General features: G+C 39.4%; 1 protein-coding gene across 4 annotated transcripts; it reads left to right on the plus strand.

The window, feature by feature from the left end:
- LOC120824081 (complement factor H) lies at positions 1–27,983 on the plus strand. 4 transcript variants are annotated; one of them, XM_078108037.1, is made up of 18 exons: positions 171–336; positions 488–670; positions 856–961; positions 15,130–15,206; positions 15,304–15,486; positions 16,092–16,274; positions 16,373–16,567; positions 16,673–16,852; positions 17,619–17,786; positions 18,093–18,272; positions 18,368–18,553; positions 18,946–19,104; positions 24,397–24,502; positions 24,935–25,011; positions 25,497–25,688; positions 25,871–26,059; positions 27,050–27,229; positions 27,464–27,983. In XM_078108037.1, the coding sequence occupies exons 1-18, from the start codon at positions 267–269 to the stop codon at positions 27,655–27,657; spliced, it is 2,808 nt and encodes a 935-aa protein (XP_077964163.1). In that variant the 5' UTR covers positions 171–266; the 3' UTR covers positions 27,658–27,983. The 4 variants fall into 4 exon arrangements, with proteins under 4 accessions (XP_077964160.1, XP_077964161.1, XP_077964162.1 ...); XM_078108034.1 differs by lacking the exons at positions 15,130–15,206; positions 15,304–15,486; positions 16,092–16,274; ... (10 more) ...; positions 27,050–27,229; positions 27,464–27,983 and adding exons at positions 1,101–1,177; positions 1,273–1,455; positions 1,915–2,097; ... (6 more) ...; positions 6,472–6,657; positions 6,868–7,389 and having other exon boundaries at positions 1–336; XM_078108035.1 differs by lacking the exons at positions 24,397–24,502; positions 24,935–25,011; positions 25,497–25,688; ... (1 more) ...; positions 27,050–27,229; positions 27,464–27,983 and adding exons at positions 21,086–21,271; positions 21,477–22,001 and having other exon boundaries at positions 164–336.
- Positions 27,984–27,992: the final 9 nt, after the last annotated feature.

The raw sequence follows: 27,992 nt of genomic DNA on the forward strand, positions 1-27,992 counted from the left end.
GCTTTTAATTTTGTGTGATCTGCTAAATCATTTCCACGATTCATTTAGCTTATTTGCAATATAGATCTCGTATGCAGTGATTCTTTATGTGGTCGCTTCTTCTTTTTTTGTTTGGCCGATGAGCCTGAGCCCGTCTTTGGGGGCTGGAACAGACCTGCGTAAATCATTGAGCAATCTATTTTGGCCAGTGGACCTCACAGCTCTCTCTATAATAGTGTTTCGTCAGTTTCTACTTACATTTGGTGGCTCAAGCTTATGAAGAGAAAATGGGTGTAAAAACCCAAAGCTGTGTCCTATTTTTGTGGATGTATACTCTGACCTTTGTGAAAAGTCAAGGTAAGACCAAGAACTTCAAGCAAGTTTGTAGAGTTCCTGTTCCTTGTTGAATTGATGTTCTGTTGCTGTGTGTTATGTGTGTTCGCGGGGAGGAGTGAAGGTTCAATAATGCCAAACGATTAATATTTATATGTTTTTTGTTGTCCCATAGAATGTACACTTGAACAGTTTGTAACTGGCCCCATGTTTGATTCGAATTATGACATAACCAATCTGGCGGCCACTTACCCTGCTGGAGAACAAGTGAGAGTGGGATGCAACGTTGGCTACAGTGGCTTTTTCAAACTCATGTGTGTCCAAGGAAATTGGGAGTCAAAAGGCAAAGCATGTGAACGTGAGTTACACTCTTTTCTCTCAAATGAGTGCTTTCAAGTGTTGTTATTGTCAAATATTTTTTCATAAGACATAACAACAATATAGTGTACTACTTATTGTTGAATGGAGATACATCTGAATCATCAATGTATTTTTAGGTGTAGAAATATATTTACCGACTTTCTCTTTCATCCCTGTTTCAAGTAAGATCATGTGGCCACCCTGGTGAAGCCGACTCAGCAGATTTTCATTTGGAAAAGGGAGAGGATTTTGTCTTTGGGTCACAAGTTGTGTACACCTGCCAGAAAGGGTAGGACAATATTTACACACTAAAATGTATTGTGGTCATTTTTATGTTTTCTCATATCTTTATAAAAAGCGGTGCGATTTACGTTTGACCTTTAATAAGGCATTTCCACGATCCATGTTCTACACAATACTTGTTTCAGTTATCAAATGGTCAGTCGCTCAAACATCCGGCGTTGCTTGGCTGCAGGCTGGGATGGTGTGGTTCCTGTCTGTGAAGGTGAAGCTGAAAACAAGGATCATATTTGTTCAGTGCCTTTCAAACAAGCAAGGAAATATTGAAGAATGTTCATATTCAGTCTTTTTTCCTTCCAGCCCGACAGTGCCCACCGATCGATGTGAACAACAATGTCCAGGTGGTTGGAAACCCGGAAGAAGCAGCCTACGGCAATGTCCTTCGATTCAGCTGCAAATCCAGAGACGAAATCCTTTCCGGGTCACAAGAACTGTATTGTGATGAAAATGGAAAGTGGAATGGCAAAGCTCCTATATGCGAAGGTACAGCAGGCTTTCCAAGATTTTTTAGTCAACGGTGAGGACAGATCGCACAAATACTAGACTTAACCCAGCATGGGATGTGCTGCACCAATACAAAGAACACCAGCTCTTTGTAGTTTAGTTTGTCTTCCTTCTTGCCTCTCATGTTCTGGCTTTCTAGCGGTGACCCAAAAATCAGATAAGACTGAAAATCAATTGATAAATTTCAGACTAATCTGGAAAAAGGAAATGAGAATGTGAAAAACCAAAAATACCACCCAATCCTAAAGCCTTACCACACTTTTCACACAAGAAATATTTGGAACTGAGTCGTCATTCTTGTACATTAATTCTGAAGGTTTAAAATTGGCTTATTATTTTACACTAGAATAAGGTCAAGAAGTGGTTACTGTGAATTTACTTTATATTAAAGATGTCATACTTATTATTGTATGTGCTTTTTTACTGATCTTTCAACAGAGATAACCTGTACAGTACCCAATATTCAAAATGGCTTTGTGAATGGGAATGTAGATAAGTATAAAGAAAACGAGTATCTGTCCTTCCGTTGTAATCCTTCATACAAAGCTGTTGATGGAAGACCTTCAAGATGCCTCAAAAGTGGAATAAGGGCAAACTGGAGCCCCACACCTTTATGTAAACGTAAGTATAAACCGAGTAATCTAATTTGATGGTTGTATCACAATGGCTGGGGAAAATTGGTTCTAACAGTTAAAATGCTTAATTTCCCCAAAATGAAGCAATAGTATGTGAACTGCCACTGGGATCACAGGAGGGAACACAGTATGAACCTGTATCCACCAACGTGTTTTCACCTGGCGAAACAGTGAGAGTCACTTGTGGAAACAAGTACTGGATTGATAACCGTCTGATAAAATCAGCAGAGATTACATGCAAAGAGAATGGAGAGTGGAACCTCAGACCAGTATGCCAAGGTATGGAACTACACGGCTCAATACAAGACACAGATTATGACATTTAGTTCTTTATGAGGATCGAACACATCATTATTATTCAAATTAGTATCTCTCTTCTTCTAGAGGTTACATGCAGCAATCAAAAACCGCAGCATGTGGATTTCTGGGGTGTTCCATGGCGTGGAAGAATAACATTGGATGAGACTGCAAGATATAGCTGTGTGAAGGACTACAAGAAGCCAGTAGGTTTTGACTTGGCTACATGCACCAGAGAGGGATGGACACCAAATCCTCTTTGTCAAGGTATTTCAAATGAGTGCTTTTACAATGACATTACTTTTATTTTTGTTGTTTATTTTTGTTTTGTTTTTGTTTTATTTATACACATACATGCATAGATACATACAAGTGGGAAAGGATCCTTTTAGTTTCTTATTGTTTTTCTTTACTGTAATTGCTCTGGAAAACCAAATCCCCCCTCTACACACATTTGTTAATTGGTTAATGATATATTGTTGCCATTTTATATTTTGTGTAAATACATAACTCTTCAGAAGCTGGAAACAACCTTTTTTGCTATTGCAAAATGCTAAACTGAATTTTTATTTAATTTGAAATGTCAATAATCTACAGCTACATTTCTAACTTCCACCAATTTGTCTGGCAAAATTTGTTTTCCTTTTTTTCCATCCTTAAAGAAATAGTATATTTCTCACAAGATTGCCGTATTGATTTGGTTATCATTGGTAATACAATTGAAGATGTTCATTGTCTATTTTTCAATTCTCTCCCATCAAGACAGACAAGTCTGATTAATGCTGCTCACATTTAAAATATGTTTAGCGTGTTAAAGAGTCTCTTTTGTTTTATCAGACCAAATAACCTAAGCTTTGCAAGCAGCTTTGTGAGGATGTTCTGTATGTTTACACAGCATTGCTTTGACCAACATCTGCTTATTTACAATGACATTAGCATGCGGAAAAATGACTTTCTTAGTTATATGTGTAAGCATGCTACCATTCGCTATTCAACCGTATGGGCTTTTCATGTGTTTGTTTTGTTTTTCAGTGAAAGGCCGATGTTCAGGATCGGATGTACTAAATGGAATTGTAGCTGGTCCATACAATGATGTGTACTACACAGCTTGTAGAGAAGGTTATAAACGTTTTACCAAAGGCTGGTGGGCAACAGCGGAATGTAAAAACGGCAAGTGGTCTGGATTGGAAGATTGCATTGGTAAATCATCTTAAATGCACTACACGCCAAAGACACGCCAAAGATTTTATTGAGGAACTAACAAAGATTTTGTAAGGATGTAAACGTATTTAGGTTGAACCCACTCCCTCGTACGCATCCTTTCCCCATTACTCATATCTGATAGGAATACATAGCAGTATATTGTTTCAATAAGCTCTTTTCTTCATGCCAACTCTTTGAGGAAAGCTAATTTTATAATAACTCATGTATTACTACTATCACATTTTCTAGCAATGATCTACAGACCTAATCGTTTGTAATCATATTCTTTCTAGCGAATACAACGTGTGGAAAGTTGCCTGAGATTTTTAATGGAAGAGTCACCGAACGTCCTCGCCATAACAAGAAGTTCCAGATTACTTGTAACACAGGAGACGGCGTACTAGTTAAAGACCTGACTTGTAGCGATGGAGAATGGCTTTCAAATGGATTACCCCCCCAAACAATCTGTGCATGTGAGTCGTCTTAAATTTGATTCTATCAGATGTAATTCAGCATGTTTACACAGGATTACAGGGCCTAATGCTGTTTACGTTTTCATATCTTGCAGCAACTGCTAAATCCTGCAACCCACCACCTAAAGTTGAGAACAGTATTATTAAGGCTTCCTATCAGAGGGAATACTTCTCTGATTCAGAAGTAACATATCAGTGCCGTGACAATTATATGATGGAGGGTCAAGGTAAAATGATATGCAAAGATGGCCAATGGATGGAGAACATCATTACTTGCACACGTACGTACACAAAGCTTTTCACAAAGTCGCACAAAGGAAGCTCTAGGACAATTTTAGATGACATAAAGATACATATGACGTAATGACATACAGGAAGATGTCAGAATCGGCTTTACTGGCCAGGTATGCTTATGCATACATGGAATTAGACTCTGGTCCTGCCTTTCTTTCCCACATCCTTTACATAGAGTTTAATTGTACAAATACAGTAGAAAACAAAATATAAAAAGCCCACAAAACAACAGGTGAGGGTATAAAAATGTAACAACAACACAATAAAGAGTTGTGTTTTATACTGTAGCAATTCAGTTAAAATAATTGGTGGAATATTGGATATATATATATATATATATATATATATATATATATATATATATATATATATATATAATGATACTACATCTTGCATTTCAGCATACTGTGACAAGCTCAGGGACGAGTCAATGACCTTCACTGCAGCCAAAGAAAGATATTTGAATGAGGAGTTCATAAGGTATCGCTGTGACACAAATAATCTCGAAGGCATTGCAACATGCGTCAACACTAAGTGGAATAAAACAAGAGAATGTGAAGGTAAGAAGAGGTGTAAGTGAAAGCAGACTTGAAGTGCTGTTTCAGCAAGTCTATGTCAATGCGATATTCACAAAAGATTGTGAGTTGAAAGAGTTTTAGGTAGCGGTAACCATTCTTCTTTGTACTGGCTGTAGATATTTACCTCAATGCAACAACACTACAGAACACAGATGGGGAACAAAATCCACAGTCCTTGCTCTGTATCAAAAAGAAAAAAACTAAAACAAAAAACATTAGTAAAAAAACACTTAGAGAAGCCCATTTTTATATGTGACAGGGGATCTTAATAGGGAGGGAAATAGGTCAGTATACACCAGAAATAGTGCTCATCATCTGAAAGCTTGGAACATGACAATTAGTAAAGGTTTTCTTGTCATAAATCTGTACAACAAAAGTTTAGAAAGTGTAAAAGTAGAAAGAAGATAATGATGGAAGTATATGATGGCAATATGAATGCTCTCAAGGAGTTGTTGCAGCAGTTTTGGGGTGAGTACTTTTCTAACACCGATTTATTGCTGGATTTATTCATTTTAACCACTCGAGAATTGATTAAAAATGGTGTAACGAGATGCTGATTCTGATGATGCTCTAATTAAGAATCAATAAAAATACCATGAATGCATTATTCCCACTGATGTATTCTGTTGGGTCTTTTTGATAATTCGATTCCAAAACCAGGTCCTTATTAATTAAAGGTCTGGGGATTTAAAAAGTGATGGAAGGGCATTTAGAGCATTTAAGGTGTGTAATAATCCTGCCAAACTTTGCGTACAATACATAGTTTTTTAAATAAATGTGTAAATATTTTCATGTAAGTACACAACTCAGCAGTTTATATGAATGCATGTACTGTGTCAACATTAGGTCAAGGTTTTAGAACTACTTTTAAAACTGTTTAATCTTGGAAGAACAAATTCAGTGATTCTCTCAATATTGCGACTCTAGATTTATGTGAAATTTAAATAGAAGGATTATCTCAGACATTTCACTTACCCAGCACTGTTTTTAATTTCAGAAATAGATATATATGTTAACCTTTTTGAAATAAGAAAGAATGGCATTAAAGTAACACACTTTGCCAATTCCACATTTGTCAAATTCTTCCCAACTGTAGTAACAAAACACAAAATCCTCCTTATGAAAATGTGAATGTTTTCAAATGACATCTACAGATGACAATAACAATGCATAATACCTACATTATTCTCCTACCAACATACAGCATGCATAAAAATCCTAAAATTACCAGGAAAGTTGAATTTATTTTAGCTTATGTAGAAGCACAACAGTGTTATGGTTAACTTGATTCCTGCATCAGATAGTTTGCTTTGCATGAGCAGATGGAAAAAAAAAACATGAATACCATAAAAAGGAATCCCAAAAGCCATGAAAATTGTAACCTTCATGAAGGAAAATGTGTATTTGTTTTGACAGGTTGAGGCCAATAAAGCGTCTGTGTGTACTTTCAAAGTCTTTTGTAAGAAAAATACTGATTCATTTGTTTTCATTTCTATGTGATGTTTTTCTACATAGCTTTAGATTCTCTGGATTGTGGCAGCCCACCTTTTCTCACCAATGGAGACACTACAGAAACTTCTCGGAGTGACTACAAACATGATGAAAAGGTTCATTATAGCTGTAAAGCTTATCATACCATGGAGGGTGGGCCCTACAGAACCTGCAAGAATGGAAAATGGATTGGAGAGATGAAGTGTCTCAGTAAGTAATTTACATTCCCAGACTCTTCTCATCCAAAACTGGATGTAAAAGTAATATTGAGGTATCAAGTGTTTGCATGGAGGGGCTTGATTATGTTGAGTATTGAAGCAACATGTTATAGATTATAGAATCTATCATAGAGGACCTGCTTATCTTGCAGGGTCTATACTTTGAAACAAGTTGAAACTGTTTATCTGTTATCTTTTACAGAACCCTGCACAGTTGATAAAGAAGCCATGCGCTCGCATAATATCAGATTCCGACATAAATTGGATGATAAGCTGTATTCAGTCCATCATCAATGGATCGGATTCACCTGTACCGGTGGAACATCTCATGTTGGCACAATTGAAATGCGTCAGATGTGTGTTGATGGGGTGATGCTGCTGCCCACTTGCCAGTGAAGGTTTCAGTTAATCAGAAGAGATACAAACATGAGCTGGATAGACAACCAGAGTAAAGAGAGGAACCAGAGATGTTCCTTTCTGCTGTCTATACTTCTGTGTATTGTACAACATGTAACTAATGGAATATGGATAGATGGCACAGGAATGAATGTTTTCACTACTTCGATATTTAGTGGTGATTTGTCTTGATTTGTTAGCATGTGTGCTCTGACTTAAGCGACATTAATATTATAAATCCCAACAGAGTTTGGTGAAAACTATGTTTGTTACCTGTTTGATAGTTTATAGTTTCAGACTGCTCCATATTAAACCTATCCAACTGAAACACGCTGTCTGTTGCTTTGAGGAAGAGTTTTTTATACTGCCGAGCCCAATAAAGGACACATAGTAGTAACTCTGTCCCAGTAACACTGCAAAGAACCGTGTTATAACAAAAGCCCAATGTTCAGTAAAAGTGTTCGGCTAAATGTGTTTATTTGTGTGTTTATAACATTGTATTCGGAAGGTTTTTCCAAAAGAGCATTAACATTTAGGACAATAAGTGTTATATATAACAATGCAGTACATAGACATATTCAAATGTATATATTGTACTTTGTTTAAAACTAGAAAGTGACAAAAATATTGCACTCCTTATTAATCATGTCAATAACAATGTATTATATCTACGTTAGTCTGTTACCAACATACAGTTGAATGTATATAACTTTGCTTTGCATGAGCAAATTGAAATAAGTTTCCTTTGTAGATCTTTTCAAACTAAGCAACAATTTAAAGAGCTTTAAATAGAGAAAACGTTTTTACGAAGGATTCAAAACCAAGAAGTATTAAAATTGTTTAGAAATATTAGAGGGACTAAAATATACACAGAAAATACAGCAACAAAGGAACTAAAAGTGCTGTAGAGGAACTAGTCAATAAAACAGAACATTATCATTTGTGATGTTTGTAGTATTTGAACCTGCTCTCTGTTGATCATTTACCTGCTGACATCCAGTCAGGAGACAAAGGAAACCTTAAACTAGTTTGTGGTAAGAATCGGGGTTCCACTTGCTGAATGTTGCTCAACACGATGTTTTGAGTATTTTGAGAAATTAAATGCTGAGGATGTTTCCTCAGCATTGACCGTTTGACGGACTTTGAAGTAAGAATCTACGTAGTGCAAAACAAACAGTGATCCTCTCTCATGTGATCTAATTACTTTATTGACTGATCGATCCACATAACTATTTTCTCCATGGACTTTGCTCAAGTGTCCACACTGTCCATGAAGCAGAGAGTGTTGTAATCAAACTATTTCATCATCAGCAGATATTCACAAACATCGAGTAATCCGTTTTAAACAAAACTACTCATATATTCCCACTCAGCTTGCCTTGTTTTACACATGATATTTGTTTGTTGCCTTTGTTGTTGATGCTGTCTGGTCAAACTTAATGTGATCATAAATGTTTCCTCACGTCAGTCACAGAAGTGTCAAGTTATCACAAAGTATGGTTTTTATTTTCTGGTTGAAAAATATCAACACAAATGTGATTGGCTACTAAAGATGTGTATTTTGAAGAGTCTAAGAATTGATCCATCATGGCACAGAGGACTTTATGGAACTTTTAGTATCACTCATGCAAAGCGTGTGCTGTGTGTCCCCATGCGTCATGTTGTATTATTACAGCCTTGTGATCCTACGGGTCAGTCCGTGTTATTTCCGTTGGTCCCCCCCGAGGACAACAGCTGGGCACTAGAAACACAGACTTTGTCGGGCTGTCAGCCTCCGATTGTGCCAAAATGCATTTGTCTTTCATCTTTCTGTTACTCCAACTGTGGATGAGCGTGAAAGTCTCTTTGTCACAGAATGGTAAGTTTGAGTGTTAAATGTAAGCGAGATCTGCTGGAAGTATGTCGTGTGTGTCTCATTGCCAGTTTAGCCGGAGTTATGCTGCTTTCCAGCCACATACTTAAAGCTGGCCAATGGAAGGAGAAAAACATTGCTTGCACACGTATGAACAAAAAGTATTTCACAATTTCGCACAAAGGAAGCTCTAGAATCACTATCAGCTTTACGTATGTGTGACAAAGTGGGTGACAACTCACCTTTGTCCCCATGATGGTGTGTGGTTGAGTGCTTGCCATGCTCTGCAGGTGTGCTGGAGGCTAGAGGGGGCAGGCAGTGAGGCCTAGTGTTTGTGCAGGGGCTGATGTCAGCAGTGACATCATCGGGTGGATTGTCATAATGAGTGTCACCTGTGCACATTGATTGACGGCGCTATAAAGGTGGAGGACATTGACGGTTGGGGGGAGGAAGGGTGGAACATGTGTAGCTGAGGGCTGATGTCAGATGAGGTGATGTTAAGTTTCTTCCGTTTGGTTGTTTATCTGTTTTAATCAGACCTGTATACGGAAACTTCCTGACTTTTTACAAATAAACATATTTTTTTACCTGGACCAAGTCTCGCTTGCCTGCCTCCTAATTCCAGGATTCCCTCGGTTGTGACATTCTCACAAGTGGTGTCAGAAGTGGGATCCAGGCCAGGAGGAGGCAGTGAAGAAAATGTCAACCAGACAAAAGACAAAAGCAGCGGATCCAGGCCAGAAGGAGGACCAAGATGACGGAAACCAACAAGGGACAGCAGGTGGGCAATCCCATGAGCGAGAAAGTATAACTGAGCTGTCAAGACTTATGAAATCCCTGATGCAACAGCAGGCTGACCGCGATAGCAGGACCGAACATGAGCATAAGCGACAGGAGGAGAGATGGAAGCGAATTCAGCATCAATTTGTACAGCTCCAGCAAGAAGTAACCCAGGACCGTCAGGCTCGTCAGTACCTACAAGAAGGGGCCGCAGCCACACCTCCCCACTTCATAGGATTAACCGCGGATCCACCTCAGATCCAGGATAGGCCGGGGGATGAGCAACATTTGGCTGCTGGAGGAACGCACGCCAGTTCGGTGAGGGTTTCGGGCTGGAAAAGTCCCAAAATGCAGCCCTACCAAGAAGGTGAGGACATAGAACATTATTTAATCACGTTTGAAAGAATTGCTCATGCCTGTCAGTGGCCTCAGGATGAGTGGGCTCTTCACCTAGCTTCATTGCTAACCGGTAAAGCACGGTATGCATATGTAGCTATGGACATTGATGACACCATGGACTATGCAAAAGTGAAGGGTGCTGTGTTGCAGAAATTCGAAATCAGTGCCGAGACCTATCGAGTGAGGTTCCGTGCCACTGTGCCAGGAGAAGGGGAAACTCCTAAAGAGCTGCAGGTCCGCCTCAAGGATTTGTTCAGTAAGTGGATGTCGCCGGAAGCAAAGACAAAGGAACAAATTGGAGACACTATCATCATGGAGCAGTTTCTCAAAATCCTGAATCCAGAACTTTGTACCTGGATTAAAGAACGAAACCCGAAGTCCTCCAAAGAAGCAGCAGAACTGGCAGAAGTTTTTTTAGCTGCCCGCCGATCAGCAAAAGAGTACCTTCCACCCACCCCATCGAGTAGGGCAGTTAGTAATGAATTGAGAGCTAACACAGGACATAGCTTCCTCCCCTCAAACTCTGTTGCACGTGAGTCAAGAAACAAAGCCCTCTTCGCATGTCATGCTTGCGGCCAGAAGGGACATTTTAAGGCAGAATGTCCTAGGTTGCGGGTTAGTAACAATTACATGTGTTTCGCGCCCCAGTTGCATAGCAATGAGTTAGAGAGAAATAGTGTCTCGGAATTGCAAGCGGAGGAACTTACAATAGTGGTGTTAATTGAAGACAGGCCCTGTGTAGGTAAGTAATCGCACCCTCGTCAGACAGGACAGCCTTCCGAGGGATGTCATTTTTTGTAGAGGGACAGTTGATGTTTTCTGTATTCATGGTGACAATGTACGTTACCCCATAGCTGAGGTAGCTATCCAAATTGAAGGGCAACACTACTTGCTTCCAGTAGGAGTTTTAAAGCACCTGCCCTATCAGGTTGTGTTAGGCTCTGATTTACCTATTCTGGCGGAACTGATAGCCAAGCAATCGTGTGAGGCTAGAGCAAGCTGCACCAGCGAAAATTTGCTAGCTGTTACTAGGTCGAAAACCAAGCAAGAACAAATTAGTTCAGCAGAGTGGGAAGAGCTGCCATTTGCAAACGCGGAACTCCCCGGGGGCGAGCACACTAGCCACTGTAAGGAAAGGAAAAGCAAGAGAGAGAGGAGACGAGACCGGGTAAGGGGAACACAAGTTGCTGAACGGGTGGCAAAGCCGGTAGAATTAAACTTTTTTCCGATTCCTAGTGACATTGCTAAGCTACAGAGGGAAGACTCCACACTCGTCACGTTGTTTGCTAAATGTGTGCCTGAGTCAACCCAGGTGATGGGTGGAGGGAAGGAAGCATTTGTGGTCAAGGGAGGCAAGTTGTATCGCCGTAGCCAGATTGGTGATCAGTTAGTTATTCCACAGAGTTTAAGACCCACTATCCTTAACCTGAGCCACTCTATCCCATGGGCAGGACACTTGGGACAGGCTAAAACATTTTCAAGAATGGTTACTCGGTTCTATTGGCCCCAGCAGTACGCAGACACCATAAAATGGTGCCGGTCTTGTCCACAGTGTCAATTAACAGCTCCAGGCAGGAATGGAGATAGAGCTCCCCTCATCAGCATGCCCATCATAGATGCACCCTTTTCCCGCATTGCCATGGACGTGGTAGGCCCACTCGAAAGGAGTAGTGTAGGCCACAGGTACATACTGGTGGTTTCCGATTATGCCACAAGATACCCTGAAGCTTTCCCCTTGAAGAAGATCAAGGCTCGCCAGATTGTCAACTGCCTCATTCAGCTGTTTTCCAGAGTGGGAATCCCCAAGGAGATAATCACAGACCAAGGCACCAACTTCACCTCAAGCCTGCTAAAAGAAGTGTACAGCATGCTGGGAATTCAGGGGGTAAAGACCAGTCCCTATCATCCACAAACTGATGGCCTAGTGGAGCGCTTCAACAAGACCCTCAAATCTATGCTGAAGAAGTTTGTGAATGACTCCGGGTCAGATTGGGACCGATGGCTGCCATTCGTGCTGTTTGCATACAGAGAGGTTCCACAAGCCTCTACAGGGTTTTCACCTTTCCAGCTGCTATATGGACATCCAGTGAGGGGTCCTATGGATGTCTTGAAGGATGCTTGGGAGGGTCCAATGCCACAACAGCAGTGCAGTGAGCTCTCGTATGTCCTGAAAATGAGAGACAAACTGAACCAATTTCAGGAGCTTGCCAATGGTCATCTGGCGGAGGCACAGCAGCGTCAGAAGAGGAGTTATGATAAGGCATCTAAGAGAAGAATTTTCCAGGAGGGCCAGAAAGTTCTGTTATTGCTACCAACATCAGACAGTGGTCTCTTGGCTAAGTGGCAGGGGCCATACAAGATAACAAAAAAAACTGGCCCTGTCACGTATGAACTCTTTTTACCAGATCGTCGGAAAAAGAATCAAGTCTTCCATGTGAACCTTCTAAAAGAGTGGGTAGACCAATCGGAGCAGTCGTTAATCATGTGGGCACGCACAGTTGTGGATGAGGAAGAACTTCAGGAGCAGTATTTTCCCACGTCAATGGAGACTCCAGTGTTTCCAGATCTGAGTCATCTGGAGCCAGGAAAACGCAGGAAACTACAGGCCTTCATGCATAAAGATCTCTTTAGTCTAAAGCCAGGTTGTACAAATCTCATCGAGCATCACATTCATCTGCATTCACCAGCGCAGCGGCCAATCAGGGACACCACCTGCCGCATTCCAGCCAGACTGGTCCCAGGATTAAAGCAGGAGGTGGAGGAGATGCTGGCTACAGGAATCATCGAGCCTTCACGGAGTGAGTGGTGTAGCCCGGTGGTTTTGGTGCCAAAGAAAGATGATTCGAAGCTGAGATTCTGTGTTAACTTCTCAAAGTTAAATGCTGTGTCTGCCTTTGATTCCTATCCAATGCCAAGGGTTGATGAACTGATTGAGCGGTTGGGGAATGCGAATTTCCTAACTACCCTTGATCTGTGTAAAGGGTACTGGCAAGTGCCCTTATCGGAGTCATCAAAGGACTTGACAACATTCAGGGTTCCCAGCGGCCTGTTCAGATTCAGAATGATGCCCTTCGGTTTACATGGCGCACCAGGAACATTCCAACGATTGGTTGATGAAGTGCTGAGAGGAGCCGAGGACTGTGCAGCAGCTTACATTGATGATATTGTTATCTTCAGCCGGACATGGGAGGAACATGTACAACATCTTGCCGATGTCTGCAGACGCATCCACGGAGCTGGTTTGGTCATCAATGCCAAGAAGTGTCACATTGCTAAGCCGGAGGTCCAGTACCTTGGTTATGTGATTGGAGGGGGGGCCATCCGTCCTCAGGTAGGAAAGGTTGAGGCGATTGCGGCCTCTCAACCGCCCAACACCAAGAGGAGGCTGCGATCGTTCTTGGGGTTAGTAGGTTGGTATCGCAGACTCATCCCAAACTTTTCGTCACGATCTGCAGTACTCACTGACATGACTCGCAAATCTAGCCCAATAAAGGTTAAATGGAATCAGGAAACTAAGAAGGCTTTCAAGGACTTGAAAGACTGTGTGTGTAAAGAACCGGTTTTGCAGTGCCCAGATTACACTCTTCCCTTTACTGTTCAGACAGATGCTTCTGGAGTAGGTCTCGGTGCCGTGTTATTGCAAGAGAAGGACGGAAACCAGTTGCCCGTGCAGTACATCAGCCGGAAACTCTTCCCCAGGGAAATGAGGTACTCAACAGTGGAAAAGGAAGCCCTTGCCATTAAATGGGCATTGGACACGTTGAGGTACTACCTCATTGGCAAAGAGTTTGTTCTTGAGTCGGACCATTGTGCATTGCAATGGATTCATAAAATGAAAGACACTAATGCCCGAATTACCAGATGGTACTTGTCTCTCCAGCCTTATCGTTTTCAGATCCAGTACAGACCGGGACCCCAGAATGTCGTCGCTGACTTCTTGTCTCGTGACTCTGAGGAGTGACATTGTAAGGGGGGGGATGTGTGACAAAGTGGGTGACAACTCACCTTTGTCCCCATGATGGTGTGTGGTTGAGTGCTTGCCATGCTCTGCAGGTGTGCTGGAGGCTAGAGGGGGCAGGCAGTGAGGCCTAGTGTTTGTGCAGGGGCTGATGTCAGCAGTGACATCATCGGGTGGATTGTCATAATGAGTGTCACCTGTGCACATTGATTGACGGCGCTATAAAGGTGGAGGACATTGACGGTTGGGGGGAGGAAGGGTGGAACATGTGTAGCTGAGGGCTGATGTCAGATGAGGTGATGTTAAGTTTCTTCCGTTTGGTTGTTTATCTGTTTTAATCAGACCTGTATACGGAAACTTCCTGACTTTTTACAAATAAACATATTTTTTTACCTGGACCAAGTCTCGCTTGCCTGCCTCCTAATTCCAGGATTCCCTCGGTTGTGACATCCTCACAGTATGCTTTTGGAATTTACACAAATTACATTCTAAACTCGTAGATCATACTTGTGTACATATTGAACGTGTAATGCTACATATGTTCTCTCAAATGAGAGCACAATGTCCAACAGGCAGAACTTTAGAGTATTATTATTAGAGGTTTGTTAAAAGGTATAACAACTAAATACCACTTATTATTGAATGGAGATACATCTGAATCATCAATGTAGTTTTTAGGCTAAAAATGTATTTACTGACTTTCTTTTTCATTCCTGTTTTAAGTAAAGTCATGTGGCCATCCTGGTGTAGCCGCCTCTGCAGATTTTAACCTGCAAGAGGGAGACGATTTTGTTCTTGGGTCACAAGTTGTGTACAGCTGCCATAAAGGATGGAACAATATTTATAAACTAAAATGTATTTTGGTAATTTTTATATTTTCTTTTTATTTATCTTTATCTTTTGAACATAACATTCTGTATCACAATATCGTGCATAAAAAGCGCTGCAATTTATGTTTGACCTTTAATAAGGCATTTCCACTATCCATGTTCTACACAATACTTTCATTACATTACATTACAGGTCATTTAGCAGACGCTTTTATCCAAAGGGACTTACATTAACCTTTAAACCTTCAGTTATCAAATGGTCAGTCGCTCAAACATCCGGCGGTGCTTGGCTGCAGGCTGGGATGGTGTGGTTCCTGTCTGTGAAGGTGAAGCTGAAAACAAGGATCATATTTGTTCAGTGCCTTTCAAACAAGGGGAGGGAAATATTGAAGAATGTTCATACTCAGTCTTTTTTCCTTCCAGCCCGACAGTGCCCACCGATCGATGTGGACAACAATGTCCAGGTGGTTGGAAACCCGGAAGAAGCAGCTTATGGCAATGTCCTTCGATTCAGCTGCAAATCCAGAGACGAAAAACTTTCTGGGTCACAAGAACTGTATTGTAATGAAAATGGAGCGTGGAGTGGCAAAGCTCCTACATGCAAAGGTACAGCAGGCTTTCCAAAATTAGCCAGAACGTCTTCCTTTTTTGGTCAACGGGAAAAAACACTGTGAATACTAGCGCTGACCCAAAAAAATCCAAAAAGAGTGAAAATCAACTGATCACCTTCAGTCTAATCTGGAATCCAAAAGCCTTGCCACACTTTGAAATTCCGTTGCCATTCATGTCCATTAGTTCTGAAGGTCTAAAATAGGCTTATTATTTTATACTAGGACACATGTGTCAAACACGCGCCCTTTGGATCAATTCCGGCCCGCTGGGGCCCGCCAGACGACTTTGGCATTGTGAAAATTACAAAAAGTTACCACGTATGCGTCGTCGCTTGTGACAGACAAGAGGCTTGTTGTGTTTTTTGTATATAGATTCGTTCTGCGCGCCCCTCCTGACCCCCCAGTCGGCCGTATCGTCCGCCCCCGTTTTCAATGGTCTGGCCCACTTTTGATCAAAGTGGCCAGTATCTGTCCCAATCCTGAAATGAGTTTGACATCGCTCCACTAGAATAAGGTCACAAAGTGGTTACTGTGCATTTCCTTTTTATTAATGATGTCGTACTTATTATTGTATGTGCTTTTTTACTGATCTTTCAACAGGGATAACCTGTACAGTACCCAATATTCAAAATGGCTTTGTGATTGGGAATGTAGATCAGTATGAAGAAAACGAGTATCTGTCCTTCCGTTGTAATCCTTCATACAAAGCTGTTGATGGAAGACCTTCAAAATGCCTCAAAAGTGGGGTAAGGGCAATCTGGAGCCCCACACCTTTATGTAAACGTAAGTATAAACCGAGTAATCTAATTTGATGGTTGTATCACAATGGCTGGTGAAAATTGGTTCTAACAGTTAAAATGCTTAATTTCCCAAAAATGAAGCAATAGTATGTGAACTGCCACTGGGATCACAGGAGGGAACACAGTATGAACCTGTATCCACCAACGTGTTTTCACCTGGCGAAACAGTGAGAGTCACTTGTGGAAACAAGTACTGGATTGATAACCGTCTGATAAAATCAGCAGAGATTACATGCAAAGAGAATGGAGAGTGGAACCTCAGACCAGGATGCCAAGGTATGGAACTACACGGCTCAATACAAGACACAGATTATGACATTTAGTTCTTTATGAGGATCGATCACATCATTATTATTCAAATTAGTATCTCTCTTCTTCTAGAGGTTACATGCAGCAATCAAAAACCGCAACATGTGGATAACTGGGGTGTTCCATGGCGTGGAAGAATAACATTGGATGAGACTGCAAGATATAGCTGTGTGAAGGACTACAAGAAGCCAGTAGGTTTTAACTTGGCTACATGCACCAGAGAGGGATGGACACCAAATCCTCTTTGTCAAGGTATTTCAAATGAGTGCTTTTACAATGACATTACTTTTATTTTTGTTGTTTATTTTTGTTAGTTTTTTGTTTTATTTATACACATACATGCATAGATACATACAAGTGGGAAAGGATCATTTTAGTTTCTTATTGTTTTTCTTTACTGTAATTGCTCTGGAAAACCAAATCCCCCCTCTACACACATTTGTTAATTGGTTAATGATATATTGTTGCCATTTTATATTTTGTGTAAATACATAACTCTTCAGAAGCTGGAAACAACCTTTTTTGCTATTGCAAAATGCTAAACTGAATTTTTATTTAATTTGAAATGTCAATAATCTACAGCTACATTTCTAACTTCCATCAATTTGTCTGGCAAAATTTGTTTTCCTTTTTTTCCATCCTTAAAGAAATAGTATATTTCTCAGAAGATTGCCGTATTGATTTGGTTATCATTGGTAATACAATTGAAGATGTTCATTGTCTATTTTTCAATTCTCTCCCATCAAGACAGACAAGTCTGATTAATGCTGCTCACATTTAAAATATGTTTAGCGTGTTAAAGAGTCTCTTTTGTTTTATCAGACCAAATAACCTAAAGCTTTGCAAGCAGCTTTGTGAGGATGTTCTGTATGTTTACACAGTATTGCTTTGACCAACATCTGCTTATTTACAATGACAATAGCATGCAGAAAAATGACTTTCTTAGTTATATGTGTAAGCATGCTACCATTCGCTATTCAACCGTATGGGCTTTTCATGTGTTTGTTTTGTTTTTCAGGGAAAGGCCGATGTTCAGGATCGGATGTACTAAATGGAATTGTAGCTGGTCCATACAATGATGTGTACTACACAGCTTGTAGAGAAGGTTATAAACGTTTTACCAAAGGCTGGTGGGCAACAGCTGAATGTAAAAACGGCAAGTGGTCTGGATTGGAAGATTGCATTGGTAAATCATCTTAAATGCACTACACGCAAAAGACACGCCAAAGATTTTATTGAGGAACAAAGATTTTCAAAGGATGTAAACGTATTTAGGTCGAACCCACTCCCTCGTACGCATCCTTTCCCCATTACTCATATCTGATAGGAATACATAGCAGTATATTGTTTCAATAAGCTCTTTTCTTCATGCCAAATCTTTGAAATTTGAAAAAAAATGAAAGCTAATTTTATAATAACTCATGTATTACTCCTATCACATTTTCTAGCAATGATCTACAGACCTAATCGTTTGTAATCATATTCTTTCTAGCGAATACAACGTGTGGAAAGTTGCCTGAGATTTTAAATGGAAGAGTCACCCAACATCCTCGCCAAAACAAAAAGGTCCAGATTACTTGTAACACAGGAGACGGCGTACTAGTTAAAGACCTGACTTGTAGCGAGGGAGAATGGCTTTCAAATGGATTACCCCCCCAAACAATCTGTGCATGTGAGTCGTCTTAAATTTGATTCTATCAGATGTAATTCAGCATGTTTACACAGGATTACAGGGCCTAATGCTGTTTACGTTTTCATATCTTGCAGCAACTGCTAAATCCTGCAACCCACCACCTAAAGTTGAGAACAGTATTATTAAGGCTTCCTATCAGAGGGAATACTTCTCTGATTCAGAAGTAACATATCAGTGCCGTGACAATTATATGATGGAGGGTCAAGGTAAAATGATATGCAAAGATGGCCAATGGATGGAGAACATCATTACTTGCACACGTACGTACACAAAGCTTTTCACAAAGTCGCACAAAGGAAGCTCTAGGACAATTTTAGATGACATGAAGATACATATGACGTAATGACATACAGGAAGATGTCAGAATCGGCTTTACTGGCCAGGTATGCTTATGCATACATGGAATTAGACTCTGGTCCTGCCTTTCTTTCCCACATCCTTTACATAGAGTTTAATTGTACAAATACAGTAGAAAACTAAATAAAAAGCTATAAAAAGCTATAAAAAGCCCACAAAACAACAGGTGAGGGTATAAAAATGTAACAACAACACAATAAAGAGTTGTGTTTTATACTGTAGCAATTCAGTTAAAAGAATTGGTGGAATATTGGATATATATATATATATAATGATACTACATCTTGCATTTCAGCATACTGTGACAAGCTCAGGGACGAGTCAATGACCTTCACTGCAGACAAAGAAATATATTTGAATGAGGAGTTCATAAGGTATCGCTGTGACATAAATAATCTCGAAGGCATTGCAACATGCTTCAACACTAAGTGGAATAAAACAAGAGAATGTGAAGGTAAGAAGAGGTGTAAGTGAAAGCAGACTTGCTGTTTCAGCAAGTTTATGTCAATGCGATATTCACAAAAGATTGTGAGTTGAAAGAGTTTTAGGTCGCTGTAACCATTCTTCTTCGTACTGGCTGTAGATATTTACCTCAATGCAACAACACTACAGAACACAGATGGGGAACAAAATCCACAGTCCTTGCTCTATCAAAAAGAAAAAAACTAAAACAAAGAGCATTAGTAAAAAAAACACTTAGAGAAGCCCATTTTTATATGTGACAGGGGATCTTAATAGGGAGGGAAATAGGTCAGTATACACTAGAAATAGTGCTCATCATCTGAAAGCTTGGAACATGACAATTAGTAAAGGTTTTCTTGTCATAAATCTGTACAACAAAAGTTTAGAAAGTGTAAAAGTAGAAAGAAGATAATGATGGAAGTATATGATGGCAATATGAATGCTCTCAAGGAGTTGTTGCAGCAGTTTTGGGGTGAGTACTTTTCTAACACCGATTTATTGCTGGATTTATTCATTTTAACCACTCGAGAATTGATTAAAAATGGTGTAACGAGATGCTGATTCTGATGATGCTCTAATTAAGAATCAATAAAAATACCATGAATGCATTATTCCCACTGATGTATTCTGTTGGGTCTTTTTGATCATTCGATTCCAAAACCAGGTCCTTATTAATTAAAGGTCTGGGGATTTAAAAAGTGATGGAAGGGCATTTAGAGCATTTAAGGTGTGTAATAATCCTGCCAAACTTTGCGTACAATACATAGTTTTTAAAATAAATGTGTAAATATTTTCATGTAAGTACACAACTCAGCAGTTTATATGAATGCATGTACTGTGTCAACATTAGGTCAAGGTTTTAGAACTACTTTTAAAACTGTTTAATCTTGGAAGAACAAATTCAGTGATTCTCTCAATATTGCGACTCTAGATTTATGTGAAATTTAAATAGAAGGATTATCTCAGACATTTCACTTACCCAGCACTGTTTTTAATTTCAGAAATAGATATATATGTTAACCTTTTTGAAATAAGAATGAATGGCATTAAAGTAACACACTTTGCCAATTCCACATTTGTCAAATTCTTCCCAACTGTAGTAACAAAACACAAAATTCTCCTTATGAAAATGAGAATTTTTTCAAATGACATCTACAGATGACAATAACAATGCATAATACCTACATTATTCTCCTACCAACATACAGCATGCATAAAAATCCTAAGATTACCAGGAAAGTTGAATTTATTTTAGCTTATGTAGAAGCACAACTGTTAGGGCTCGACCAGCCAGAGAGTCGCACACCTGACGCCGCTCTGCTCATCGCCACAGCTGCAGCTCGTCAGCTCATCCCACAGGGAGGTTAAGAAGCAGATCTGCCAGTGGCTCGCTGTGAGTTCGTGCTCTGTGTTTCCCCGGAGAGGGTTGATTGTTCTTCCCCTGTGCTCCTCTTGGAAACCCTTCCGGAATTCCCTACACAGAGTTTTTGTTTTCCCTGTGAGTATCGTGTGAGTTTTCATTTTTTTGATTGGACTAAGAGCGCCCACGGACTAGAGAAGTTTTTGGAGTTGCCTTTTTTTCCCCCATGCCAATTAAGGAGGCAGTTCTTGTTTTTGGTTTGTTTCTCGTATTTGGTTATTTTGTGAAATAAACTACGCCGTTTTCCGGCTAAACCTAAGCTGTGTCTGGTGTCGTGCACTTGGGGTCAGAGACAATCCATAACAACAGTGTTATGGTTAACTTGATTCCTGCATCACATAGTTTGCTTTGCATGAGCAGATGGAAAAAAAAAACATGAATACCATAAAAAGGAATCCCAAAAGCCATGAAAATTGTAACCTTCATGAAGGAAAATGTGTATTTGTTTTGACAGGTTGAGGCCAATAAAGCGTCTGTGTGTACTTTCAAAGTCTTTTATAAGAAAAATACTGATTCATTTGATTTAATTTCTATGTGATGTTTTTCTACATAGCTTTAGATTCTCTGGATTGTGGCAGCCCACCTTTTCTCACCAATGGAGACACTACAGAAACTTCTCGGAGTGACTACAAACATGATGAAAAGGTTCATTATAGCTGTAAAGCTTATCATACCATGGAGGGTGGGCCCTACAGAACCTGCAAGAATGGAAAATGGATTGGAGAGATGAAGTGTCTCAGTAAGTAATTTACATTCCCAGACTCTTCTCATCCAAAACTGGATGTAAAAGTAATATTGTGGTATCAAGTGTTTGCATGGAGGGGCTTGATTATGTTGAGTATTGAAGCAACATGTTATAGATTAAAGAATCTATCATAGAGGACCTGCTTATCTTGCAGGGTCTATACTTTAAAACAATTCTGTTTATCTGTTATCTTTTACAGAACCCTGCACAGTTTATAAAGAAGCCATGCGCTCGCATAATATCAGATTCCGATATACATCGGATGATAAGCTGTATTCAGTCCATCTTCAATGGATGGCATTCACCTGTTCGAGTGGAACATCTCATGTTGGCACAATTGAAATGCGTCAGATGTGTGTTGATGGGGTGATGCTGCTGCCCACTTGCCAGTGAAGGTTTCAGTTAATCAGAAGAGATACAAACGTGAGCTGGATAGACAACCAGAGTAAAGAGAGGAACCAGAGATGTTCCTTTCTGCTGTCTATACTTCTGTGTATTGTACAACATGTAACTAATGGAATATGGATAGATGGCACAGGAATGAATGTTTCCACTACTTTGTTATTTAGTGGTGATTTGTCTTGATTTGTTAGCATGTGTGCTCTGACTTAAGCGACATTAATATTCTAAATCCCAACAGAGTTTGGTGAAACTATATATTTTTGTATATTTTCACCTGTTTTATGGTTTCAGACTGCTCCATATTAAACCTATCCAACTGAAACACGCTGTCTATTGCTTTGCGGAAGAGTTTTCTATACTGCTGAGCCCAATAAAGGACACATAGTAGTAACTCTGTCACAGTAACACTGCAAAGAACCGTGTTATAACAAAAGCCCAATGTTCAGTAAAAGTGTTCGGCTAAATGTGTTTGTGTTTATAACATTGTATTCAGAAGGTTTTTCCACAAAAGCATTAACATTAGGACCTTATTATGTATTATTATTATTATGACAGTATTATATATAACAATGCAGTACATAGACATATTAAAATGTATATATTGTACTTTGTTTAAAACTAGAAACTGAAAAAAAATTGCACTCCTTATTAATCATGTCAATAACAATGTATTATATCTACGTTAGTCTATTACCAACATACAGTTAAATGTATTTAACTTATGTAGAAGTACAACAGTGTTGTGGTTAACTTGATTCCTGCATCTCATCGTTTGCTTTGCATGAGCACATGGAAATAAGTTTCCTTTGTAGATCTTTTCAAACTAAGCAACAATTTAAAGAGCTTTAAATAGAGAAAAAGGTTTTACGAAGGACATTCAAAAACAAGAAGTATTAAAATTATTTAGAAATACAAGAGGGACTAATATATACACAGAAAATACAGCAACAAAGGAACTAAAAGGGCTGTAGAGGAACTAGTCAATAAAACCGAACATTATCATTTGTGATGTTTGTAGTATTTGCACCTGCTCTCTGTTGATCATTTACCTGCTGACATCCAGTCAGGAGACAAAGGAAACCTCAAACTAGTTTGTGGTAAGAATCGGGGTTCCACTTGGTGAATGTTGCTCAACACGATGTTTTGAGTATTTTAAGAAATGAAATGCTGAGGATGTTTCCTCAGCATTGACCGTTTGACGTACTTTGAAGTAAGAATCTATGTAGTGCAAAACAAACAGTGATCCTCTCTCATGTGATCTAATTACTTTATTGACTGATCGATCCACATAACTATTTTCTCCATGGACTTTGCTCAAGTGTCCACACTGTCCATGAAGCAGAGTGTTGTAATCAAACTATTTCATCATCAGCAGATATTCACAAACATCGAGTAATCCGTTTTAAACAAAACTACTCATATATTCCCACTCAGCTTGCCTTGTTTTACACATGATATTTGTTTGTTGCCTTTGTTGTTGATGCTGTCTGGTCAAACTTAATGTGATCATAAATGTTTCCTCACGTCAGTCACAGAAGTGTCAAGTTATCACAAAGTATGGTTTTTATTTTCTGGTTGAAAAATGTCAACACAAATGTGATTGGCTACTAAAGATGTGTATTTTGAAGAGTCTAAGAATTGATCCATCATGGCACAGAGGACTTTATGGAACTTTTAGTATCACTCATGCAAAGCGTGTGCTGTGTGTCCCCATGCGTCATGTGGTATTATTACAGCCTTGTGATCCTACGGGTCAGTCCGTGTTATTTCCGTTGGTCCCCCCCGAGGACAACAGCTGTGAACGAGCACTGGAAACAAAGACTTTGTCGGGCTGTCAGCCTCCGATTGTGCCAAAATGCATTTGTCTTTCATCTTTCTGTTACTCCAACTGTGGATGAGCGTGAAAGTCTCTTCGTCACAGAATGGTAAGTTTGAGTGTTAAATGTAAGCGAGATCTGCTGGAAGTATGTTGTGTGTGTCTCATTGCCAGTTTAGCCGGAGTTATGCTGCTTCCCAGCCACATACTTAAATATCCTCTGTTTCAAATGTCTTGACTGGACTCGGCCTAAAGTTTGTAGAATACAGTTGTTAAGCGCACATCCAATTTCCTCTTTTCTTTTCTGTTTGTTAGCATGTTCCGGTCTCCCAAATGTTCCTAACTCACAGGTGTCAGAAAACACCAAAAAAGCTGAATACCAAAAAGGAGACGTGGTACGTTTCACTTGTGATACTGGTTATATCTCCGGTCCGACCATCACTTATATGTGTAGCCCTCAATCCGGAGGCTGGGTTGCAGTCCGAGGAGGAAGCTGCTACTGTGAGTTAAATGGCTTTCTACTCGACTCATTTGTCCTTTTCTTTTTGAGTGGTCACAGCTCATAGGATTCATTTGATGTGCTCAAATTCGTTATACTTTCTTTTAATGTCTTGTTTGATAGATTATTGTATGCAGTTAATTGTCCCAAGAAGATAATTACATATCTGCATGTTATTATTTGGACAATGTCTCAATAACCTTTAACCTCATTTTCCAAAAGTAACTTTTGATGATAGAACTGAGAGCTGCCATTCCTTATGTTTTGGGCAACAAAAAGCAAAAAACGGATAGCATTTCTGCTTTGCAATGAAATTGTGCTATTATTAAACAAGAAAAGGTTGAAACAAAACCAGTTTACTGGATCAGTTTGCTGGATCTTTTCTTTTCTTTGTTCTTCCAGTAAAGCCATGTGAACTTCCTGATGACACTGACAATGGCTATTATCAAATAATCAAAGGTGAAGACTTTGTATTTGGTACCACAATCCAATACTTTTGTAATGAAGGGTAAGTGCATCTCGAGTGATTCATAAAAACTACACCTAATAGATAGACAGACTGAGAGCAGTATTTATACAATTTGTTATTTAAAGCACGTTTTAATGTAGATGTAAGCAGGTATAAGGACATGTTATATATTTTACATGACCTTCAATTTTACAATTACAAATTGTCTGTCATTTGATACAAATATGTGTTATATATATAAAACGTTGTGATGTACTGTCAGGAGGAGATACGGGTTTCACATGATATTGTGATAAATGTATTTATAACAGAAAAGTAAAGTCTCCATATGTGCTTGAAACAAACATTGTAGTTTCTAACAAATCATTTATGTAATATGATTATAAAACAACAGAAAAATAACCTCGCATATTGTTTTTTTTCTCTGCTTGATCATTTCTCTGATGAACGATGACAAACGGTTCTTTGTAGGTATCAAATGGTGAGTAGGGAGGACACCCGGACTTGTTTGCTGGACAGATGGACCAATCATGTGCCGATATGTGAACGTAAGGTTTGGAAACAACACAGGGGAGATTTGGTTAAAAGAAAACTTTTATTCACATTCACATTCACATGACAGTTACATATATTGCACTTCTATGGCGTTTATTTGCAGAAAACTCTCCCAGCTGAATCATTCTCACAAAAGATTGATTGATCTATTTTCATATGTCTGGTTCTTTGACAATGGCACTGACGTGTGATTATTAACTGTTTTTTTGGGTCCATTTTTGATGAATTTGTACCACTACAAACTGCATTGTACATGGCAACTTTGACTACTGTATCTAAACAAATGTATCCTCAACAAAAAAAAGTGAAAATCATTTAAATTGTTGGTCATAACATAACTGTCTAGGGCTGTTACATTATCTATAAAAGTCCTGTGCTGAATAACCATGAGGATATGATTAACAATGAATGCTGAACCACAACCTCCTCCCACTGTGCTTCCCTTCATTGATCTGACCGTCGGTTTGCGTATTATCAGGTATGAGCTGCGCGCCTCCGGCCTTGGTCGAAGGGGTTAGAGTTCAAGGTTTACCAGAGAATGACGACCCCATAATTCCTGGCCGCTTCCTCACGTTCAGCTGTGAAAATCCCGGGCAGGATCTGAACGGCAGTTCCAGGCTGGCATGTGGTGAAGATGGACAGTGGAATAAGCCATTCCCTTCTTGCGAAGGTAGAGAATCATTTCTAACTGTAAATCATGTTACTACACACAAAAGTGACTTTCCTAACCCTGCGGGACATGAGGCCTCCGGGAAGAGTAGTTTATTCCCAGATAACAACAAATAACTAAATAAATAACAACTAAATAATCAATGAGCTTTCATAAGATCGTTTCTCTTTTATTGTCTCCAGACACCACCTGTGAAGTTGGTCCGCTGCAGCCTCGTCTCGGCGTGACCGGACTACCAGCAGAAAATGAAAAAATTAAGAACGGGCACAAATTACAGTTTCACTGTGACAATCACTTTATAATACAGGGGTCTCGAGAAATTGAATGTCTACCAACTGGGAAGTGGAGTGACGCCTTTCCAACTTGCACCGGTATGTTGATCCTGTTGACGTTGATGTTTTCATTTGCATATTTGGGTTTATGCGTGTTTTTTTAGGGACACACGGGACGTGGATGTCGACTGACTCGAGCTCAAGTTCAAAGCATCACGCATCGGATGGAACTTAAATGGAAAATTAAAGACCAATTTAGCACAGGCGCCTTTTTCCATTCAAGAATCTATATATTCTGTACAAACCAATGCGATTTATATTAAAAATGTTTATTGGTCATTTGGGAGTGTTACAACGCGGATACCAACTTGTGGGGTAATATGAGAAGGTTGTTTGGGAAAAGTGTTGATTAATTACTTTTACTGAACGATGGTTCAGCAAAAGTAACTAACTACATTCGGGTTGATGGAATTCTGAAAGTCTGATCTTAAGTCTAATGTGCTGCAGCTTTAACTTCTTGACCAAACAGATTATTTTTTTCCAAAACAGAAAAATGCCACATTGCAGGTGTTTCAGAAAGCGTGCGGCTCAACAATCATGAATCAGTAATTACCAGGAAAAACGTTGAGGCTTGAATGCATCAGACGTGGAGACACTCTTCAAAGGAAGACAGTAGTTGAAACAAATTATTTTCCTGTGTCTTTGCATTTCCATAATTATGGAAATCATAGGACAATATGATCCAATCTTAGAATGCTTGATTCGCTCTTTATCCTTCCCCGAAACCTTTTATCTTTGTGTTGCTGTTTTCAAATAGATAAAAGTGATTCTTAGTCTTAGTGTTTCTTATAAAAAGCTGGAACATTTTTCATTCAATGTTACATTATAATAAGTTGAATTAACACCACTAAAAGGAATCCAAAAGCCTTGAGAATTGAAACCAAAAAGGAAAATGTCTATTAAATTGTATTTTAATTTGACAGGTTGAGGCCAATGAACTGGCAGTGTGTACTTTCACAGACGTTCATAAGAAAAACACTGATTAATCTGTTTTCATTCCAATGGGATGTTTTTTTTACATTCTTTTAGCTAATCAAGATTGTGGCGAGCCACCTTTTCTCACCAATGGAGACACTACAGAAACTTCTCGGACCCTCTACAAACGTAACGAAAGGGTTCATTATAGCTGTAAGGCTTATCATACCATGGAGGGTGAGCCCTACAGAACCTGCATCAATGGCAAATGGAGTGGAGAGATGAAATGTCTCAGTAAGTCATTTACAATCCAAGACATTTTCCAAACATACTGGATGTAGAAGTAATATTGTGGTATCAAGTGTTTGCATGGAGGGGCTTGATTATGTTGAGTATTGAATTAACATGTTACAGATTATAGAATCTATCATAGAGGACCTGCTTATCTTGCAGGGTCTATACTTGTATATCCAGTATGCTCAGTCCTTCCCCTTTAAAACAATTCTGTTTATCTGTTATCTTTTACAGAACCCTGCACTGTTGATGAAGAAGCCATGCGCTCGCATAATATCAGATTCCGACATAAACCGGATGATAAGCTGTATTCAGTCCATCTTCAATGGATCGGATTCACCTGTACCGGTGGAAGAAATCATGTTGGCACAATTGGAATGCGTCAGATGTGTGTTGATGGGGTGATGCTGCTGCCCACTTGCCAGTGAAGGTTTCAGTTAATCAGAAGAGATACAAACGTGAGCTGGATAGACAACCAGAGTAAAGAGAGGAACCAGAGATGTTCCTTTCTGCTGTCTATACTTCTGTGTATTGTACAACATGTAACTAATGGAATATGGATAGATGGCACAGGAATGAATGTTTCCACTACTTCGTTATTTAGTGGTGATTTGTCTTGATTTGTTAGCATGTGTGCTCTGACTTAAGCGACATTAATATTCTAAATTCCAACAGTTTGGTGAAACTATATTTTTTTGTATATTTTCACCTGTTTTATGTCAGACTGCTCCATATTAAACCTATCCAACTGAAACACGCTGTC

Source organism: Gasterosteus aculeatus, chromosome 8, assembly GCF_964276395.1.
Source record: "Gasterosteus aculeatus chromosome 8, fGasAcu3.hap1.1, whole genome shotgun sequence".
Classification (NCBI taxonomy): Eukaryota; Metazoa; Chordata; class Actinopteri; order Perciformes; family Gasterosteidae; genus Gasterosteus; species Gasterosteus aculeatus.

Excerpts from the sequence above, each read along its gene's own strand:
- LOC120824081 (XM_078108037.1), top strand. The coding sequence starts at position 267 with ATGGGTGTAAAAACCCAAAGCTGTGTCCTATTTTTGTGGATGTATACT. Across the intron at positions 26,060-27,049 it reads CGCCTTTCCAACTTGCACCG|CTAATCAAGATTGTGGCGAG; the intron begins GTATGTTGATCC and ends ACATTCTTTTAG. Across the intron at positions 27,230-27,463 it reads TGGAGAGATGAAATGTCTCA|AACCCTGCACTGTTGATGAA; the intron begins GTAAGTCATTTA and ends TATCTTTTACAG.